The following is a 21,268-nucleotide window of genomic DNA, read 5'->3' as shown; positions in this document are numbered from 1 at the left end:
AAAAAAAAAAAAAAAAAAGATTCGTTTTCACTATTCCAAAACAGAAAAACAGAACACACAGAACTCAGGCAAGGTTAGCTCTCTCACATTTGGCAATCCAGAGACAAAATCTAAGGCTTTAGATTTTTAAGAACTGATGCTTCTATTTTCAATTCTGTCTGTAACCCTAAAGTGAGCCAGAAGTACATGTGAAGATATGTCTGTCTGAAAATTAAAAAAAAAACAGTCTCATAATCTGACAAAACAGGTACAATAAGTACTTGAATGAGAAATGAGATGATATAAAATAGCACGCACAGTGAAACATTTTTAAATGGATGTACACGGCATAGAACAATGTTAAAACATACGATCCAAAAGTGATAACGGTAATTATCTCTTTGCATAATGATGGTCATCTTTTATGTCTATTTCTAGATTTCCTACGACGAACAAAGAATAAAGATAAATAAAACATATATTTAACTAGACTATTAAATCCCATCTGTTTAGTTTGTCTATTAACCGATGTCTCAGCCAGGATACAAACTGCGACAATATTTTTTAAATTATAACTTCGAAATGCCGATGTGTATCACTATGTATACCGATGGCATAGATGCTTAAACACTTCATATCTTCAACTCAAAATCCCTTCCAAGGTATAAACACGGATGTTCTTTGAACTCATTATGACACAGAAAATATCTTAAATACTTATGGGGGCGGGCGGGGGGAAGCTACGTACTACAATGGACAAATAAAAATAGTTTCTCTAAAAAAATACTGACCAATCTAAATAGCTTCAGAAAGGATACATGAAACTGTAAAACAACTTCTTGAGGAGACTTTGGTACAGTTAAACTACTTGCAAACCACAGTTTCATCTACGTCAATATGCAACATTTTAAAACCACACAAAAAGGAAAGGAAATTTTTAGTCTAGCCAACAGCGCTGCAGGGGGACTGAGACTGGCGGTGCTGTGGCTAACTGAACGGCTCATGTTTGTCTGAAGACAGGAGCGAGGCCTGCTGAGGCACAGAGAAGATCCCCCAGGTATGTCTTTTTAAAGACTTAATATATTCAAGTGCTTTTTCATGGAAGGTAAATTTTCGATTTTCAGCGTTCAACCCATGTAAGTAGAAAAAGCCAACATGCAACAAGATCATTGCATACAAGGGCACCAGTTACTAAATGCAAAATAGATCCCAGCTGTGGACTACATCGGGATTTTCTTCCATCTAATCACCCCACCCATCTGTCTCAAAAAGACAGCTTAATTCACACCAGACTGAATACCTAAGCAACAGTGACCATGTAGTAACTCGATTTCATAACTGGGTGGATAAAGGTTATGCAGTAAGTCTTCACGGCAGGACACAACACTTCCTAAAGGGACTTTACATGCTGTATGCTGTAATGATATACAGTGATTAAGTGTAAAAAAAATACAATAATAAAACACTTTAAAATTTTAAAAGATAACACGTCAAGCTCACAAACGGTACTTAGTAAATGCTGATTTTTTTTTTCTTATCTACAAAACTACATTCCAAAAATGCTGAGGCTGGTGAAAGAATAGGGTGTATATACTTACATATGTGAACAGATATATATCTATATATATATCTGTATCTATATATAGCTGTACACATACACACACACACACACACACACAGAGATACGCGTGTGACCTAAAGTCAGTCATAAACTGCTCAGAAAGGAGGGGCTGTGAAGCACTAGACTAAAACGCCACGTCTAACTTTCTCACTAAGGACATTATGATCTTGAGTAAATTATTAAACTTCTTGGGACCTCTGTGAGCTCCTGGATAAACCAAGTGGTTTGTGTTCATCCAAATTCAGTTTCTTCCACTTTAACATCCTAGGATTCTACTATCCTGGAACACGGCATTAAGTGAAAAGTCATTTTACATACTTTAAAAAATAACTTCACAAATATTACAGTTGGTATTTCGAGAAAATTCTACCGTGGCATCTATAAAAATCTAATGAGTTTATTTTCTAAACAATGAGCACTATCCAAGTTAAGGAGACACTTTAAATGACTTCTTGATTATGCAGGAGTGCTTCCAGTTTCTACTGGATAATAACTGGTGGGCAAAGAACGTATCCAACATTAAGTTCTCAAAATTGTGGCAGAGAACATAGGCTGTTACGAGAGTGTTACTTGGTCTCTAATTGACATAACCAAAAACTGTAAATAAATTAGTTTTTCATTGCAATATGGATAAGAGTTCAAAAGCAAAATAGAGCAAAACACGGTTCTTGAGCATCATTGAATAAAGAGATACACTGTAATTATTTTAAATAAATTACTCATGTATAATATATATGCATATGTACTTAGAATATTAATTATTCAAAACATAGTATTCCGGGACCAGCAGATGGCATAATGGGTATGTCAGTGGACCCCCACATATTTAACCATGGTTCGAGTCCTGGACCCAGCAACTTAATACTCACTTCTGGCACATGTGCATGCATACCCGAAATCCAGAAAGGAGAGTGCAGGACAAGGGACTGTGACATGGCCTGCTCCCATGGGTGGTGATTTCTCACTTTCCGTCCCTCTGTCTCTGTCTCTCCAGCGAGTACACATGCCCTCTAGCAAAAATCTCTCTCAAAAAAAAAAAAAATTATTCTAACTCTTCTCCTTATCCTCTCTCATGGGTAAAATGAGACTGCACCATATTACTGCACAAACAATGAACCACTTAAAGAGACACATTATCATGTTAATATTACGATGCAACATTTGAATTAATGGAATATTAAAAAAATGAAAAGCCAAACTCCTTCCCCCTCATAAAAGAAGAAGGAGCAAAAGTAGGAAATGTAATCAATATATACTAAAACTAGTTTTGACACAGAGAAAACAGTACATTCAGAATTCCAGGACCAGCAGCTGGAGTAATGGCCATGTCGCTGGACTCCCATGTAGTGAACCACAGTTCTAGTCCCGGACCCAGTGGCTTAGACTCACGTCGGGCACATGTGTGTGCGTGCCTAAGATCCCGAGAGGAGAACGGAGGAAAAGGGACTGCGGCGTGGCCATCCCCCCTGGGGGATGATTTCTCACTTTCTGTCTCTCTGTCTCTGTCTTTCTGGTGAGCGCATGTGCCCTATAGCAAAAACCTCTCAGGAAAAAAAAAAAAAAAGAACTCCAAAGAAATAACAGATAGTGACTGTCAAAAATTATGATCATAAGTCAGCCAGTGAAGCCGGGGATAGCTTTTAGACATTAAGAGTTTCCGTCAGACCTTTAGGAAGGGCAGGATTCACGAACAGGAAGGATAAAGGCAGAGAGCCCGAAAAATGATCAAGGGAGACCCTGGTCCTGTCCCAGCAAGCTGTGAAGGCCTGAGAAACACTCCCAGCCCAGACCACCGTACTTGGAGGCTCAGACTAGATACTATCAATAAAGGTTTCCACCAGCCTTAAAGTCCTATACTGCCATAGTAATTTTTAAAGTGAAAATACAAACATCAAAAGTACCAGAAGAGTATGGACCTCACCAATCTAGAGTGGAGATTAAGAGATACTGGGGTGAATACGGAGCTTCCGGAAACTCAGGAAATAAAGTCAGGTTACACTTACAGGCTAGGACCTAGGTTTCACTTTTAATTACGTATACTGTAAGATGGAACATCAAAATACAAGAAAGGCCTGACTTCTTTTACTAGTAGTTATGGAAAAAGAATGAATATTTTATTTCAGCTCTTTTACCTGAGAATTACTTAGGACTCAGTTCCTGTCACATGATAAACCTGTAGTAAAGACTGGCTGGTATAATTATCATCTCCATCTTTATTATCACCACCATCACTACTACGATTATGATTGAGACATGTTTTGGAGTGGTTTTCAATGTGGCTTTGGGGATCAGAGTGCCTGGGCTGGAATCCTGGTTCTATAACTTACAGCCATGTAGCCGTGTGTATTTAACATCATAGGCTTCAGTTTCCTCACCTGTAAAACTCAGAGGGTAGCAACAGCTCCTCGTCAGGATGATGAGCTATTAAATAAGTAGATGGAGGGGGCCAGCAGGTGGCGTGGTGGTTAAGGGACCTGGACTCCCGCATGGCCGACTGCAGTTTGAGTCCTGGACCTGGCGGCTTGCTTTCTCACTTTCCCTCTCTCTCATTCTATCCCTCTCTGGCCAAATTAAAATAAATGAATAAATAAAGTTAAATAATTATTTTTAAAAATGTTTATTAAATAAATAAGTGGATGGGAAGCACTTTGCGCAGCAACAGACACAGGAAGACCTTAATTATTTTCATGAATTTAGTATAGAATAAGATAATTCATGGACCCTAAAGTCCTTACTCTGGTAGGAAAAGGGGCAGAACATATGACACTTTGCTAAAACTTAATGTGTACCACTTAATTATCTGCTTTATATACTGCTTCATTTCAAGATGAAAGGAAAAAGTATTATTAAATACTTGAGATTATTAATTCTTCAGGGAATTTATATTTAGAAAGGCTTCAGGAGATTTTCTTTTTTCTTTTTTCCTTTTGAGAGGTTTTTCGCTATAGAGCACGTGTGCTTGCCAGACAGACAAAGAGAGAGACATAGAGACAGAAAGTAGGAAATCACCCCCCAGGGGGGATGGTCACGCTGCAATCCCTTCTCCTCCATTCTCCTCTCAGGATCTTGGCACGCACAAATGCCCGGCGTGAGTTCTAAGCCACCGGGTCCGGGACGCGAACCGCGGTCGACTACATGGGAATCCAGCGACATAGTCATTATGCTAACTGCTGATTCCCTTCAGGAGGTTTTTGTATTTTTTTTTGAGGGAGCTTTCAGAGAATGACTGTTTGACCTACTATGTCAGCTAGTATATTTACCATTTGCTGTTTTTAAAATGGTTGAAGAAAGTTATATATCAATTTTTTCCTGCTAAAATACAAAAATAATCTGGTCTTCAAACCAAAACAAAGTTAATAAGGAAAAGGAGGACCCAGAGCAAAAGATGTAGTCATGGCCCTAAGCATGTGACTTTGAGTGAATGAGGTCAAAAAGAACCCAGTCAAGGGGACCCAAGCTTTTACTGTCATTCTCAATGTCAATGTCTTGAACTTCTTGACTTTTAAAAGCCTCAAAACCCACAGTAAGAGAAAAAAAAAAAAAAAAGTCCAGTAAACATTAAAATTAGATGTTTTGATAGCAATGTAACTGAATCTCTGAGGGTTTTGTAATCAAATAACATACAGTCATGCTCCAGAAGCTTTTAAAATACATTTCTCATAAAACTACTCCAAAATATTGGGACCAGCAGTTAGCGTAATGACTATGTCGCTGGACTCCCACATAGTCGACCGCGGTTTGCATCCTGGACCCGGTGGCTTAAACTCACGCCAGGCGCGTGTGCGTGTGTGCCCAAGATCCTGAGAGGAGAATGGAGGAGAAGGGATTACGGCGTGACCATCCCCCCTGGGGGGTGATTTCTCACTTTCTGTCTCTCTGTCTCTCTCTGTCTGGCGAGCGCACGCACCCTATAGCAAAAACCTCTCCAAAAGAAAAAAAGATATTTTACTAGTTTTGTACTATTTGTATAAAATAGTGTCATTAGAACTAACTGTATTCTTCTTTATAATATTTTCATCCCAAACCTCAAAATCCAGCGTGTAAACTGCACAGCACACATCAATTTGGGATGTCACGTTTTAAGTGTTCAATGGCCACACGTTACTACAGGCAGTTGTGTTAGGCATCACAGGCTGATAGCATATGAAACTGGAGCAATGACATTTCTGGTCCTCTAATTCCTTCTGCAAAAGTGAAGGGAAATTTCATTTCTGAAAAGGTTCTGATGGATAGCACAATTCAGGGTCTACTTTCTAGGTAATGTTTTCAAAATTTTACTATAATTTTCTGTCATCCTTTTCCTCCTTTATCAACCTAGGTTCTCTAGCATAAGTAGCCTTATGAATCTATGAAAACAGAAAACCAGAAAGCGCTTTAAATTCAACCACAACCCTAGTTTCCTCCCTCCACTTCTCAGAATCTGAGTTCACTTATCTCCCCTACAAACTAACTTCCAACCCAACTGGTAACAAAAAAAGCTTTCAGAATGCAAAAGCATGAGGTCAAAAACATCCCGTCCATGAGCAAAATTTTGAGGGGATTTTCTGAAAGTCATGACATCAAACAACGGAAACCCCTTCACAATTTAGGATGTCCGTACCAAACCACCAATCTAACCAATTTGCCAATAAAATTCTTTCCAAAAACTATGAATAGAAAGACAGTGGTATATAGTGAGTGCATGCATGTTTAAAGAATATACTTTTCATTTAAATGACTAAATCCTTCTCTTTTTGTTTTAAACAGATCCTTTCGATTCAGAGTCTTAATTTTCCCTCAAGATGACGAACAGTTCATCCTCCTGCCCAGTTTACAGAGACCTGGAGCCATTCACGTATTTTTTTTACTTAGTTTTTCTGGTTGGAATTATTGGGAGTTGTTTTGCAACCTGGGCTTTCATACAGAAAACTACGAGTCGCAGGTGTGTGAGCATATACCTAGTCAACCTGCTGACGGCCGACTTCCTTTGCTGACTCTGGCATTACCGGTGAAAATTGTGGTTGACTTGGGTGTCGCACCCTGGAAATTGAAGATATTCCACTGCCAGGTAACGGCCTGCCTCATCTACATCAATATGTACTTATCCATCATCTTCTTGGCATTTGTTAGCATCGACCGCTGTCTGCAGCTGACCCACAACTGCAAGGTCTACCGAATACAGGAACCTGGATTTGCCAAAATGATATCCACGGTCGTGTGGCTGATGGTCCTTTCTATCATGGTACCAAACATGCTGATTCCCATCAAAAACATCGAGAGAAAAACCAATGTAGGTTGTATGGAATTTAAAGAGGAGTTTGGAAAAAATTGGCATGTACTAACCAATTTCATATGTTTAGCAATATTTTTAAATTTCTCGGTCATCATTTTAATATCCAATTGCCTCGTAATTCGACAACTCTACAGAAACAAAGAGAATGAAAATTATCCAAATGTGAAAAGAGCTCTCATCAACATACTTTTAGTGACCATGGGCTACATCGTATGCTTTGTTCCTTACCACATTGTACGAATCCCGTACACCCTCAGCCAGACAGATGTCATATCTGACTGCTCCACCAGGATATCGCTCTTCAAAGCCAAAGAGGCCACCCTCCTCCTGGCTGTGTCCAACCTATGCTTTGATCCTATCCTGTACTATCACCTCTCTAAAGCATTCCGCTTAAAGATCACGGGGACTTTAACTTCACCTAAAGAGACCGCGGATAGGAAAGAAAAATCAAGATGTGAAAATGACACACACAATATGGGATTTCATTTTTATGATACCACTTACTAGACCATAGAAAGAGGAAAAAAAAAAAATCTTGGGGCTAGTAGGAGGTGTGGTAGTTAAGGTGCTGGACTCCCACATGGCCAAACATGGTTCGAGTCCTGGACTCTAGAGCTTGAAAAATCACACCACGCTCATGTGCGTGCATGCCCAAAATCCTGGGAGAAGAATGGAGGAAAAGGGATTTTTCCTCCTGAGGGATAATTTCTCACTTTCCCCTCTCCATCTCTCTCTGTCTCTCTCCAGTGAGTGTATGCACCCTACAACAAAAACTAAAAAACAAACAGAAAAACTCAGTAATAGGAAAATATAGATAGCTCTCAAGCTCCCAAATGTGGACTGGTTTATTTAGAAATCCTGTTTCTAAATATAAGCCGAGCTCATACTGAAGATTGTGATGCTCCTTAACTCAAATATTTGTATAAAAGTCTTTTAAGCATCTTATTGAACTAGTATAAAACTCTGAAATATGCTTGAAATCCAAAACAGAGGTCCATGATGCAGAATCAGAGATATTAACGAAGTATTTATTTAAATGTCTGTAACTGTCTTTACAAAATATTCAAAAAAGTCTCCACATAAGTTGCCAGAAAGCCTTTTGGCAACACAATTTCAAACGACTTTAGATCACGTTTTTAAAAAAAAGAATAAACAGCTTACATAAAATCACCTATGCCTACCTTAGTTTTCAATTCATCACTTCATAAGATTCTAGGTAGCTCTGTTACTCCAACTTTTAATAGTTCATCTTTTTATAACAAATAACTAAAACCTTTTGTTTAAAAAGGCCTGGAACTACATGGGTAATTTTCAATGTATTGTATTTACTTATATTCTGCCTATAGATGATAAATAAATGTTTCATTCTGTTAGCAATGGTAAATCCAGTGACTTCTTATTTTCATTTTGTAGTAACATGAAATACATAGGAGCTGTAACATTTTCGGGGTAGCTGTTAAATTATACTAACTACGAAAATTACTGTTCTGGAGTTAGAAACTTACATGGAAGAGAAGGGAAAGCAGCACCAGTCAATAAGCTTAAAACAGACACATTAACTAGACACATTCACGTAGCAAGATCAGGCTAAGAATGCAGCACAGGCCAGACTGACTGGTGTCACTCCAGTCCAGAAAGGCAAGCCTGACCCCAGTTGGGCCATCAGTTGAAATTACAGGTGACTCCAGCTGTCGCAATCCTAACTCTGATCCAATTCTTTCCAATACCAGTGATGGGGAAAGGATTCACTGTAGGTATTGAATGAGTGGCTTACTGGGAGAACGATGATGCTTACTTTCATGTGTATATTGGCCACATGATTAAGAAACGGTGTTCCTGGAAGCTAGGAAAACAAGCTTGATTCCAAACGCATGACTGCATCTGAAGAACTATTCTCTGAAGCTTAAAACTCCTATCTATAATTTCACAAATATATTCCCTGAGTCTATACACTTTTCTTTGAAAAGTGCGTATTTCAAAATGTCTAACACGATGAGTACAGAGTCTAGCCAGCCGGTAGTTATGGCAGGGGAGGCCAGCCCCCCAGTTAGGGCAGGAATCCCCAGCCTCACAGTATCCGTACGGATGCGGTGTGACTGACTTTCCTAAGTCACAGGCTGGACGGATGCCAAGTCACGAGGACCTGTGCTTGCTGGTAGTCTAAAGAACGCAGGCAGATCAAGACATTGTTTGTATAACGGCAAACATGACATCGGTTTATTTTTCTGAAACTTGGGTCAAGTCTGCTTTAGTTCTCTCTCTCCTTGATCTTCGCTCACTGGGGCCACATATTAGAAACAGAGAGAAATAATAACTTATTTTTTAAAACCATAATCATATATTCTCCTCACATGGATGATACGTTAGTTATATTTTCCTTTATTAAGGAAGGCAACCGGCTAGCGTCACTAGCATCCCTAATGTCAGTGCTGTATTAACATATCCTATTATTTCACCTACGGATGGCTTCTTCTAAACTTCAATTATGATAAAGGGGGTGTTAGGACAGCTGGTGGAAGAAGGCTATTAAAAAAAGCATATCTAGGCGGGGCTCATGGCCTACTGGTTAAAAGAACTGGAACCCACATGGCGGACTACAATCTGAATCCTGGGCCTGGCATCTTAAAAAACATGCCACGTTCATGAGCATGCATGCCTCAAATCCAGACATGATGGAACAATCAAAGAGAAGGGATTGTGGTGTAACTACATCCCAATACAGGGTTCTTTCTCCCTCTCCCCATCTCTCTCTCTCTCTTGAAAATATACATGCCCTCTAGCAATTAAAACAAACAAAAACTTGTATCCTATAGTATCTATTCATAGGTCTTTCCTAATGGTATTACAATGGAAATAAGTCATGATTCTTCATGACAGTTGGTCATTAAAAATCATTCAGGTTCTTGGGACCAGCAGGTAGCGTGGTGGTTAAAAGCGCTGGACTCCTACGTGGACAACCATAGTTTGAGTCCAGGACCTGGCAACTTGCTTTCTCTCTTTCTCTCTCTCTCTCTCTCTCTCTCTCTCTCTCTCTCTCTCTCTCTCTCTCTTTCTCTCTCTCTCTCTCGTAAGACTGAAAAAAATAACAATGACAAGTGGAATTAAATAAATAAATATTTTAAAAAGAAAGAAAGATCATTCAGGTTTTTTCCTGTAAGAAAACAGTCCTTGGAATGCTGAGTGCTGGAAATGACCGTGAAGCCACAGTCATGTGAATAAGAGAAGAAGCTGGTGCTTGGTGCCCGGCTTAGACACCCAGATGTTCGGAGGAGGGAGATTGGCAAAACTCTGCTCATCCAGGAGAATCACAGAACCCTCAACCGCTTTCAGTGACTTTCAGAATGTTGCCATATTTGTTGTATTTACATCTTCCTTCTTTTTTTTAGTTAAACTTTTCATTTTTGAGTAACTTCGGATTTACAGAGAAGTTGCAAACATAGTATAGCGTTCCCATAAGCCCTCGCCCATTTTCCCTAACAGAACCATGGTGCATTTGTTGAAACTAAAAAGATAACATTACCATATTACCATAAGTAAACTCTAGACTTTATATCCCCCTTCTTAGGATCCTGAACATTTTAACACAATTCCCAACAGCATAACAGTTTAGCCATCAATTCTTCAAGATACACCTTGAAATATAAAACTGCCCTCTCCACTGCCTTAAAAAAAAAAAAAAAGAAACAAACAAAAACATAAAACTTTGAGAGGGCCAGCCCTGAGGTTAAGATAGCTAGATCCCACATGACCAACTGCAGTTCAAATCCTGGCCAAAGTAGCTTGAAAAACACATTGGGCACATTAGCATGCATACCCTGAATCCTGAAAGGATGGAGAAATGAAAAAAGGATTGTGATATAACCACACCATCTGAGAGGGTTCTCTCTCTCTCTCTCTCTCTCTCTCTCTCTCTATCTTTTTCTCTTTCTCTCTGGTGAGTGCACATGCCCTTCAGCACATTTTAATAAACAAACAAATAAAAAACCCTGTGACACTATTCCATTACAATGGAAATGAATACTATCTACAGATAGCAGTTACAAACTGCTAATGTGTTAATATGTTCAGGCAGTAGTGAACAGAAAGAATTCTGGCAAGCTTTTTTTAAATAATTATTTATTTTATTTTGTTTATTATTACTATTATTTCAAATTTGCTATAGAACACACACACTCACCTGAGAGAGAGACAGAGAGAAAGCGAGAAAGCAAGCCACCAGACCTGGAATTCAAAACACCATTGACCATGGGGGAGTCCAGCATCCCAACCACCATGCCACCTGCTGGCCCCAAATTTTTGCAAATTTTGAAATATCTCTACCCAAAGAAAAATCCCATTAACAAAAAAAAAGGAATTTTCAATTGTAATTTTAAAAAAAAGTGTGTATGTGTGTGTGTGTGTGCATCTGGTGATTCTGAAAGCCATTTTGTACAAGATGTTCCAAAATATTAAAAAAATAAATAACTTTGACAAAATACTTAGTTTGCAGATCCAAACTCCTCAAAGATAGCCAGGATAAAACCTAATATACCTTATAATTATATTTTTTGATACATAAAAGTAGCACCCAGTGGGCAAAAAAAACAACACACTAAAACAGGACTTAAAGAAATTCCAAGAGGGGGGACTGGAAGGTGGTGTGGTGGTTGAGGGCACTAGACTCCCACATGGCAGACCATGGTTCAAATCTTGGGCCTGGAGGCTTGCTTTCTCACACTCTATCACTCACTCTCTCTGTCTCTCTCTCTGGAAATATTAACATAATAATAATAAAAACAAAATTAAATAAACAATTTTAAAAATTACAAGAAAAAAACCTAATGAAACTAAAAATTAAAAAAAAAAAGTTTAGATATTGGCCCAATTTTCATCACTAGTATCAAGAAACGAGTCTTATTTCCCTTCAGACGAAAGCACATAACTCTGTTAAGATTCAAACTAAATTTCCTGCCACACATTCTCAATGTGCTACCCAGTTCTTAAGATCAATAGGTCACACCAAAGTCCATCTCATACACAACCTCTTTCATGAAGTCTTCCTCAGTTTCTCAATCAGATGCTCCTTCCCTCTAACTCCTTTTCTTGAGTGTGGAAGAGACCCATGAATGTCAAACAGCTCACCTTCCAGTGAGCTGAGTGCTTTCCACTCAATTATTGCACTAAGATGAGCATGTATCAATTTAAAAACGTTTCTCTCCCTCCTATCTTGTTCATCCTTCTGTGCCCAAAATTCTTACTCATCTGTATAATACCAAAAAGCACCTACCATAATACAGTGCACAGAAAAGCTACTCTATAAATGACTTTCGAATTGAAGTAGAAAAACACATTTACACATCAGTTGCAATGACTCAAGTGCACTTGATAAAATGATTGTACGTAGAAAATTCTGTTAAGCCACTCAGATCATACCACAAATTTGGAGTACGCCAATAGTACAGGATCGGAATTATAACGGAAATAACAATAAATGCAAAAACTTATCTGGTATCATCACGCATTAGTCAGACAAGTAGTTGAACAATCTGGCATCCAGTCGTTAATGATCTTAGAATAAAGCCATCAGGGCGTAAGCTGACTGAAGCAAGGACTTACCAGAGGTATAGGAAAATGTGTTGCATACTGCAGGTGACGGAGGAGGTCATAATTAGATGGAAAAATCAATTCCCTTGGTTTTTCCCTCTTCATCAATTTCTCGCCATTAACTGACATTCTTCTGCCCAAGGAAGGGTTGGTGTTCTCACAGGACTCTCCAGGCATGGGAGAAAAAATCTAAGTCATGTAAAACAAATGTTGGAGATTGTAAATGATAGAGAGCAAAACCAAACCGCGGTGTTACACACAAAAACTGTAAACACACAAGACACCCATGCAGTAACATCTTTTTCTGCTTAACCACTGTGCAAAAAAGCATGGAATTTTGTTAATTTCCACAAAATTCATATTCAGATCAGTATGAATCTATTAGTATCACCCCTCCCATTTTGAAGATGAAAAAATGACAACCACACACGTAATAAGAAATGTGTTTACATTGCCCAGAGAACCAGATAAGAGAGACTTACAGGGAAGTATTTTCCTAGAGAGCTGTAACAATCATTATCTAACAAACTAATGAATAATATTCATAAAGGCTTTCATCTGTACTCAAACAATGCTTTTAATGAAAAGTTTTGGGACCAGCAGTTGGTGTAATGGTCATGTTGCTGGACTCTCATGTAGTCAACCACAGTTCGAGTCCTGGACCCAGTGGCTTAAACTCACGCTGGGTGCGTGTGCGTGCATACCCAAGATCCCGAGAGTAGAATGGAGGAAAAGGGATTGTGGCATGGCCATCCCTCCTGGGAGGTAATTTCTCACTTTATGTTTCTCTGTCTCTCTTTCTGGCGAGCACATGCACCCTATAGCAAAAAAGTCTCAAAAAAAATAAAAAGAGTTTATACTGAGATTCGTGAGGAAGAACGCATTATAATTTGGTAGTGATAACGTAGAAAAATAAGTGTACAGTAAGTCTAGAGCAAGGAAAGCTCTTTTTCAGAAGTTCATGACATGCATACCAAATCAACATGAACTGTCAATGATGAAGTTGCACTCGTGTGTTCTTGAGAGGAAATGATCTCAAAATGAACCAAAGTCTCTCACAGACAGTCAGCTTGGAGGACAGGAGTGTTATAGTTCACAAAGGAAGCAATGCAACCCAAACTGAAAATGACCTTAAGTGAGACAACCACGTGGGATGATGACACCACCTTAGGGCGGAATACGGTAGGATCATGCTTATTGGGTTTTCAGAAAAGTCATGGCGTGTTTTCCTATACAAAAATGTGTCATGACTTTTCCAACAACTCCTTCTAGTAAGACACATGAGGCAAGAAACAGTGGGATGGTGACGACTGGAGGTGGGAGCAGGTGAGTCAGGTGGCAATAAGAATCAAAGGTTGAACCTACTGGAAATTCCGAACCAAATTCGGTTTTAAAGTCACTCTTGTCTACTTCATCAAAAATGTTAGTGGTTCCTGAGTCAATGCCCATATGCGCCATAATACTCTGTTCCTGATAATTGTCAGAGAAAGAGAGTCACATTGTAAATTTTTCAGTTTGTTAATAAGCTGAAGCTTAAACATCACAGTGAGCTTTGTAACTATTTTATGTTATTTCCCTAACACAAAACTGAAGGAAGCTTTAAGACATACATTTATTTCTTTACACGGTCACATTTTTTTCCCTCGTGATAAAGGAGTTTTTAATTCCTATGATATTTTAAAGGAAGAGTACACAAACTTCCCGATTAAAAACAACCTGACCATAATTTCCTTCTCTGAGTTAGTCTCGGTCAGATGCTCAACAACTTTTCTTAGTAAGAAAAATCTAAGATTTTATCTAAGATATAAGATACTTTGATAATTAAGAGCAGGGAGAAAAGTAACTTAGAAAAAAATGTAAAAACATTAAAAAAAAAAAACTTTAGTTTTCACCCTTATAACCTGTGGTGTGGACAAATTAAGAAACAAAAACACATACATTAAAAAATAACTTTTAGGGCCAGTCCATGGCATGGTGGTTAAGGTGGCGGGATTCCACATGGCCAACTACAGGGTTCAAATCTCAGGCCTGGTGACTTAGAAAACACACCAGGTACTTGTACATGCACGCCCAAAATCCCAAGAAGAGAATGGAAAAGAAATTATGACATGGCTATACTCCCGAGGGGTACCTTCTCACTTACCACCACCGTCTTGTTCTGGCAAAGTCATGCACTCTACAGCAAATTTTTTTTAATAAAATAAAATAATTTTTAAAAATCCTACACTGTTTGCAAAACAAGCCTTACTTCGTAAAGACAGGATCTCATTATAGCACGATGCTCCTCATCGGTCTCCCAGGTAACTGTACCTACTGGCGCAGACCCCCATGTCCAACTTTTAGGGTGAGCCAAGTATCAAACCCAGACCTCCCAGATGGGCCTACTCCGCCAGGTAATAGAGACAACCAGCAGTGCGCACGACCATGAGGGGTCCATAAACCAATTTTAAGAGTATAAACGAATCCATGTTTACAATTCAAATGCCAGCATTTAATTTACAAGTTTAGCCAACGTTGAGCCAGCCAGGTGGCATGGTGGTTAACACGGCTGGATCCCATGGGGACAACTTCACAGTTCAAGTACCAGAATCAATGGCCTGAAATACATGCCTGGCACATGTGCACACATGCCCAAGATCCTGAGGGGGAATGGGGGAGAGGAGATTGTGGCATGGCCATCCCTGAGGGAGTGCTTCCTCACTTTCCTCTTCTCTCCCCTTTCTCTCCCTTGTGAACGCACATGCTCTACAGCAAAGTTTTAAAATAAATTATTTTTAAAAATTTATAGCCACTGGTTTAAAAACATCATCATGGTGCATGCTTAACTGTTAGAGAACCAATATAAGGCTTTATTTTTAAGGAATTGTTGTCACACGCTCTATTTTCCACTTGCCATCACCATTTTCATCTTTTTTTTTTTTTGCCTTTGAACATTTTAAAGAGATTTCAGAACAGTATCTAAAATACCAGCGCTTGGCAAAAAATCGTAAAATTGTACTCATAGACGAATTTGTTGAAAAAAAAAAAAAGAATGACATTGCATTTAAGAAAGAGATTAAACTCTCAATTAATGGAAATGAAAATATGATGTGTTATAACTAACACAGATTTTTCCCATTACGTATAAAAAGAGTTACATGAGCAATACATTGGGGAAAAGATGCTCCTTACATATAAACGCTGGGAATTTAAGATCAAAACAAGTCTGGTTTTGAGGCACAACGTTAGAAGAAACCTGGAGACGAGAACCATCCTAAAATTGGAAACACGTAAGTTATTCCAATCCCATGAAACTGTTTATGCCCTTTCAATTGTTTCATTAATAGCCTTATAGTATCTAAAATAGCATGCTAAAAGACATAAATTAAAATCCAAAGTCCTTCCAGAGAATACACCAAAAAGTGGTCACCTGTCTACACCAAATTACCGTCTCGCAGGTTCCCCAACGAGTTCTGTTAGTGGAGGTGAGTCATCACTCCCGCGGTCCTACCTCCATTTTCACATCGTGGTCCTTTGAGTAGTGTTCATCTGCGTTTTCTCCTGCCGGTGACCGCGGCCTGGTGGAGGCGGTGACCGACAGGTCTCCTCGAGATATGAGGGTGCACATGTACGCGTCGTGCGAGAAGACATCATGGCGGATGAACTCACAGAAGAGCAGCACCAGGTTCACAAATTCCACCTTTTCACATTCGCTGTTTGGATCCGTTTGATTCAGACAGGAATTTCTTGACATTGTAGGGGGAAAAAAAAACACTACTGAGACTTAACAATAGTTTCAATAGTTTTCCTAATCACTTTTATATGTATATACAAAATTTATTAGGGAGCCAGCAGATTATGTGGTGGTGACAGCACTGGATTCTCACATGGCCAACCACGATTTGAGTCCCAGATTTGGAGTCTTGGAAATCATGCCAGATGCATGTGCATGCATGCTCGAAATCCCAAGGGGAGAATGAGGAGAAGGGATTTTGGCAGGGCCATCCCTTCTGGGTATTAATTTTTCCCTTTCTCTCTCTCTCTTTCTCTGGCCGGTACACACATCCAATGGCAAAAAAAAAAACTTAAAACAAACACGACGTTTATTGGAAAATTTACTGAGGCATCAACATGTTATGCAAAACTATCAAGGCAGGCCTTGATTTCCAATCATCACTGAAAAAATAGGTGTTCAATATGCTACATACAGCTTCAAGTTTAAAGAGAGCAATCCCTACCGATGAATGTAAGGAATAACCTGAATGAATAAAACTTCAAGGTTAAAAGAAAAAAAGGGAGCAGAGCTAGACTGCTCTGCTCTGATTTTATTATTAAGACAGTTTACCACTGTTATTTTATAGCTTGAGTATATCTGTGTATTTTTTTTTTGGGGGGGGGGTATACATGTGTGCCTTGACATGGCTTAACATTGTAATGCTAACCCTGTAAAACGTAGTTTCCAGAACCATCACATTCACAAACACCATATGCAACCAACAGATCCATCCCAGGATGTTTAAATTCAATTCCCTGAACCTTGAGCCTCAGTTTTCCTTCTTGCCCATATCCATAATCAGCAAGTAGCCCCTACCCAGAGAACCAGAACAGCCTTCACTCAGTCAACGTAGAGAACTAGCAAAGGTACAGAAAAAGGAAGCTTTTCCCAAAGAGAAAACAGAAGTCGGGATAGGAGGAGGGAAGCAAAGAGCAAACGAACACCTCTCCCGGGATACAAGGTAGGTTAAGCCACCTCTGCTTCCTCTTCCAGGAGTTACAGCTCCCTGTACTCCACCCACCAGCTTGGCTGTCGTTCTCCCTCCAGACTCTTCCAGGAGTTACAGCTCCCTGTACTCCAACCACCAGCTTGGAGAACTAAAAGAGAGTTAAAAGCCACACCCCCAGGATTCACTCAACCCAAAACAAGGCCCTTGTCAGAGAATTCAGAAACAGTGTTGTTTCCTGAAGCAGTGTTGTTTCTTTTTGTTTTTAAGAGAGACTCTTGCTATAGGGCATAGAGAAAGAGAGAGACAGACACAGTGAGAGGGAAAGTGAAAAATCATCCCACAGGGAGGATGGCCACACCGCAATCTCTTCTCTGTTCTCTTCTCAGGATTTTGGGCACGCACGCACATGCACCCGATGTGAGTTTTCAGCCACCAGGTCTGGGACTTGAACCATAGCCAACTACATGGATGTCCAGCGACATAACCATTATGCCATCTGCTGGCCCCAAGAAGCAGTGTTGCTTCTAGCTTTTTTACCTCTATCTCCACAATCACCTCCCTTCACCCCGCCCCTTCCCTTCCAGCCATATTCTGTTGTTCCATCTCTAGCTAGCCTCAGGCCCTCCCTGCAGTACGCTGTCATGAAAACCTCAGAAACTTATTGAGCCTACGTAGCGTGCACCAGTGACTTTTCCAAACTGTCCGCTCATAGTATGGATCTACTGGGTGGTTGTTTACTCCATAAACATTCGATTCCCACCAACAAATGACAGAAAATGAGCTTGAGATGACATGAACATCCAAGAGAGTTAAGTGAAGCAGTCAGCTCTCTTCATAAATCGATTGTTTGTAGCACGGCCTTGGTTGTAAAGTACTGCTGTTTGATATTTTTTCACTTTTTAAGATCAGGAGTTAGAAAAATCCGAAATGTAGGGTCCAGGCCCAGCCAGGCAGTCTACTGGTTAAGGGAGCTGGGTCTCGCATGGCCGACCATACCTTGACTCAGCCACAGTGACTTAGAAAACACAGCAGGCACATGTAAAGGCATGCCCAAAATCCTGATGGGACAGAGACATAGAGAAGGGACTGTGACATGACCATGCCCTGCTGAAGGGGGCATCCTCCTTCTCCCTCTCTCTGGCAATCACCCCCACTCTTTGGAAATAAAAATATACAAAGAAAAAAAGAGACATTTAGGGAGCCGGATGGTTATACAGTAGGACCCGTATGGGATGATTCTGGGTTCTCATCCAGAGACCTTCCCAGTTATAAAGGACGGCCATGTGCCCAGGAGCCAGCACTGGTTGGGGGTGGATCACAGCACAGGACCCTGTTTGAGGTGCCCTCTCTCTGTCTCTCTGCCTCTCAATTATGAAAGAAATAAATAAATATGCCTAAAAAGAAAAAAAAAATCAGACAAGTAGAAAACATATCAAAAAGAGAAAATTACAAATTGCAACTACAGATAATATCATGGGGCCTTAGCTCCTCTATCTTAGTAAGAAAAATCTACAAGGGAGAAATTAGCATACCAGATACAAGAGAGTAAAGAGACTTTATTTTTAAATTGTTAAAATCTGGAAATTTTAAAGTCTGTGAAGATTGACTGATTTTAAAATTGTTTAAAAGTCTCTAGACAGAACCTTGGTGGGGGCTAGACAGCGGCCCAGTGGAAAAACATAATGTCCTGCGAGTCACCAAGTTCAGGTTCTGGTGTCCTCACTCCCGCAGCACACCAGGCATGCATGTGCCCGTGGGTGGATCATGGTACCAAGACCTGTCAGGAGTGCTGTCTCTCTGTCTCATCTCTTACTCATGGAATAACTTACGAGAAAAATGTTCCTCTACAAACACACTGCTGAGTTAGACTTGGTAAAACATACCTCAAATTCACTGACACGACTATCAGATAAGATATATAGAAAAAAAAGAATGAATGAATGAATCAGCTTGGGGAGAGGAGATGGACAAAAGACCACTCTCTTATTTAAGATCTAGAAGCAATGAGCTTTCTTTACTTACACAGTGAGGGGGCCTGTGTATCTAAAAATCTCAGCAGAACATTCTGGAAAACAGGCAAACTAGATCCAGCAAGAGAAGCTGAAGAAATAGACTCCTTCTCATCTAAGACCTCTGATTCGCCACACCGCTACGGATTAAGAAGAAAAAACACAGTTATTACAGAGAAGGAGACAGCAACAGGTCATGGATCTGCTAGTTCTTTGATTAGCACATACGTTCTCGGATAAAACGTGTACGATTCATTGAGATTCCTGTGTTTATTTGAGGAGCATGCATCATTAGTGAACATCATTTCCAAAAGTTAGAGAAAAACCACACTGGAACACTCCCAGTGATGTCAAAGAATACGGCTGAAAAAGAAAACACTGTTCATGTAAATGACAAACTCTGCACAGCACTGAGTAAGCACCCACTGAATACATAACATAATACAGTAAACTGTTATCATCTCTGTGCAAGTCGACTAAAATCATTTGAGTTTGTCTTATTTTCAAACAGTTCATAAATAACTGTATTCCCCTTGGAAAACATTGGGGCATGTATTATTGAATTTGGTTCTTTGCCTTTGTGAGTTTTCATCAGAGGATGTATTTACAAGCATTTCACTTATTTGTCATGCTACACCAGTAAGACTTTTCAGTTCCTCTGGTAATTTCCACAGTCCATGAAATACATCTAGTAAGTTAGGTAAGTTACATCTAATAAGACAGAACTTACCAGAAAGCCAGAAAAGAAACAGTGCAGCAGTAACTGGACTCTCATGTTCTATTCTTTTTGATATTCCTTTGATCTTTTTCCACCTTCACTATATAGTCTTTAATACTAAGACCCAAAATTTATTAAGAATATTAAGATGCTATTTTTTCCAATTTAACCCATATGTGAAGGCCTAACTTAGAAACCAATTACCTTAAACATCTCTGAGAAAATACATGTTTAGATATGGATATATTTAGGCCTATTAAAATTACAAAGCAATGTATGCATGAACCTCTTTCGAAAGTGGGGTATGTGTATGTTCTGCAATACAGACAGAAGAATAAAAAGAAACCAGCGGAGTAACGAAATATTTGAGAAATCCAATTTTAGTTACTAAAGTGCATTCATTGCAACTCACCACAGAATAGTCGACCTATTCATAACGTGCAGAAAAAGCAATGAGAAGCTTCTCCTCATGTGCACGCTGTGCAATGAGAAATCTGGATTATACTTTAACATGCCAATATCTCCAAATCCCAGTTTCGACACTATAATCTTTTGGTTTGGTCGAACATGGCTTTCCCAGCAGGAGGAGAGAGAGATCTGTGAAAATGTTCTTCCTATTTCACTTTTTAACAGCTTCACGGAAGTATGAATAGATGTATCAGAAAGCCCCACGTGGTTCGTCATTCATGCTACAGACACCTGCTGACGACCAGCTATGTCCTGACCACTCTCCTGGGTGCCAAGCATGCAGCGCTAAACAGAAGGGGCAAGGTCTCTGCTGCCAGGCTGACATTCTAAATTGGGACAGCAGGTATTGAACGAGAAGCAAATGGACTAGATTAGTGGGTGCTGCACTATAGAAACAGTGATGCGAGGAGAGGCTGAGGAAAGGGTGTTAACTTTAAGTCACGTGGTGGTGACACACCCTGAGACCGGAATGCAGGAAAGGAAGCCATGGTTCCTGAAACAGGAACGTCACATGGCAGCTGGCCACGCAGAGTCTAGGAGCAGGGTGTGCAACCCAGAAGGACCAACAAAAGTCAAGTTCCCAACACAAAAGAGAGCTGTGTGCATCGATGGGGCAGAATGCCCATGATGGCTAGAGCCATGACCCAGGAGAGAAAGGTACTAAGACAGGTGCAGTAGGCAGGAGGGGCCAGCTCAGGAGTGACCGCAGGCCCTGGTAAGGGACCATAAGAGTTTCAGTAAGCTACTGACATTTGGAAAACTTTAGTTTTAGTGTGCTATTTACATTTTAAAAAGCTGCAGCTGCTGTGTAGAGGGTGACAGAGAACTAAAGAGCTGGTGGCCCCAAAGATGTTCAGGGGCATGATGATGACAGAACCTGGTCGGATAATACACACGCACTGCCTACAGCCAATT

At 39.9% G+C, this 21,268-nt stretch overlaps 2 protein-coding genes across 2 annotated transcripts in view; one reads left to right on the top strand and one right to left on the bottom strand.

Annotated features, from left to right (window-relative positions):
* Positions 1 to 21,268, bottom strand: part of MED12L (mediator complex subunit 12L) — a 393,053-nt gene that overhangs the window by 254,078 nt on the left and 117,707 nt on the right. Inside the window, exons 12-15 of the mRNA XM_027772371.1 lie at positions 19,183 to 19,307; positions 15,946 to 16,180; positions 13,821 to 13,925; positions 12,468 to 12,644 (exon numbers count right to left, since the gene is read on the bottom strand). Coding sequence (XP_027628172.1) covers positions 12,468 to 12,644; positions 13,821 to 13,925; positions 15,946 to 16,180; positions 19,183 to 19,307 — 642 coding nt within the window. The remainder of the gene's footprint in view (positions 1 to 12,467; positions 12,645 to 13,820; positions 13,926 to 15,945; positions 16,181 to 19,182; positions 19,308 to 21,268) is intronic.
* GPR171 (G protein-coupled receptor 171) lies at positions 933 to 7,415 on the top strand. Its single transcript, XM_006149736.3, is given in 3 exon segments — positions 933 to 1,036; positions 6,347 to 6,564; positions 6,567 to 7,415. Coding segments are annotated over 2 exon segments (996 nt in total). The 5' UTR covers positions 933 to 1,036; positions 6,347 to 6,381; the 3' UTR covers positions 7,380 to 7,415.

This window comes from Tupaia chinensis, unplaced genomic scaffold (genome assembly GCF_000334495.1).
Source record: "Tupaia chinensis unplaced genomic scaffold, TupChi_1.0 Scaffold000272_1, whole genome shotgun sequence".
Classification (NCBI taxonomy): domain Eukaryota; kingdom Metazoa; phylum Chordata; class Mammalia; order Scandentia; family Tupaiidae; genus Tupaia; species Tupaia belangeri.
Note: the sequence above shows the minus strand (reverse complement) of the source record. Positions and strands in the feature narration are given on the sequence as shown.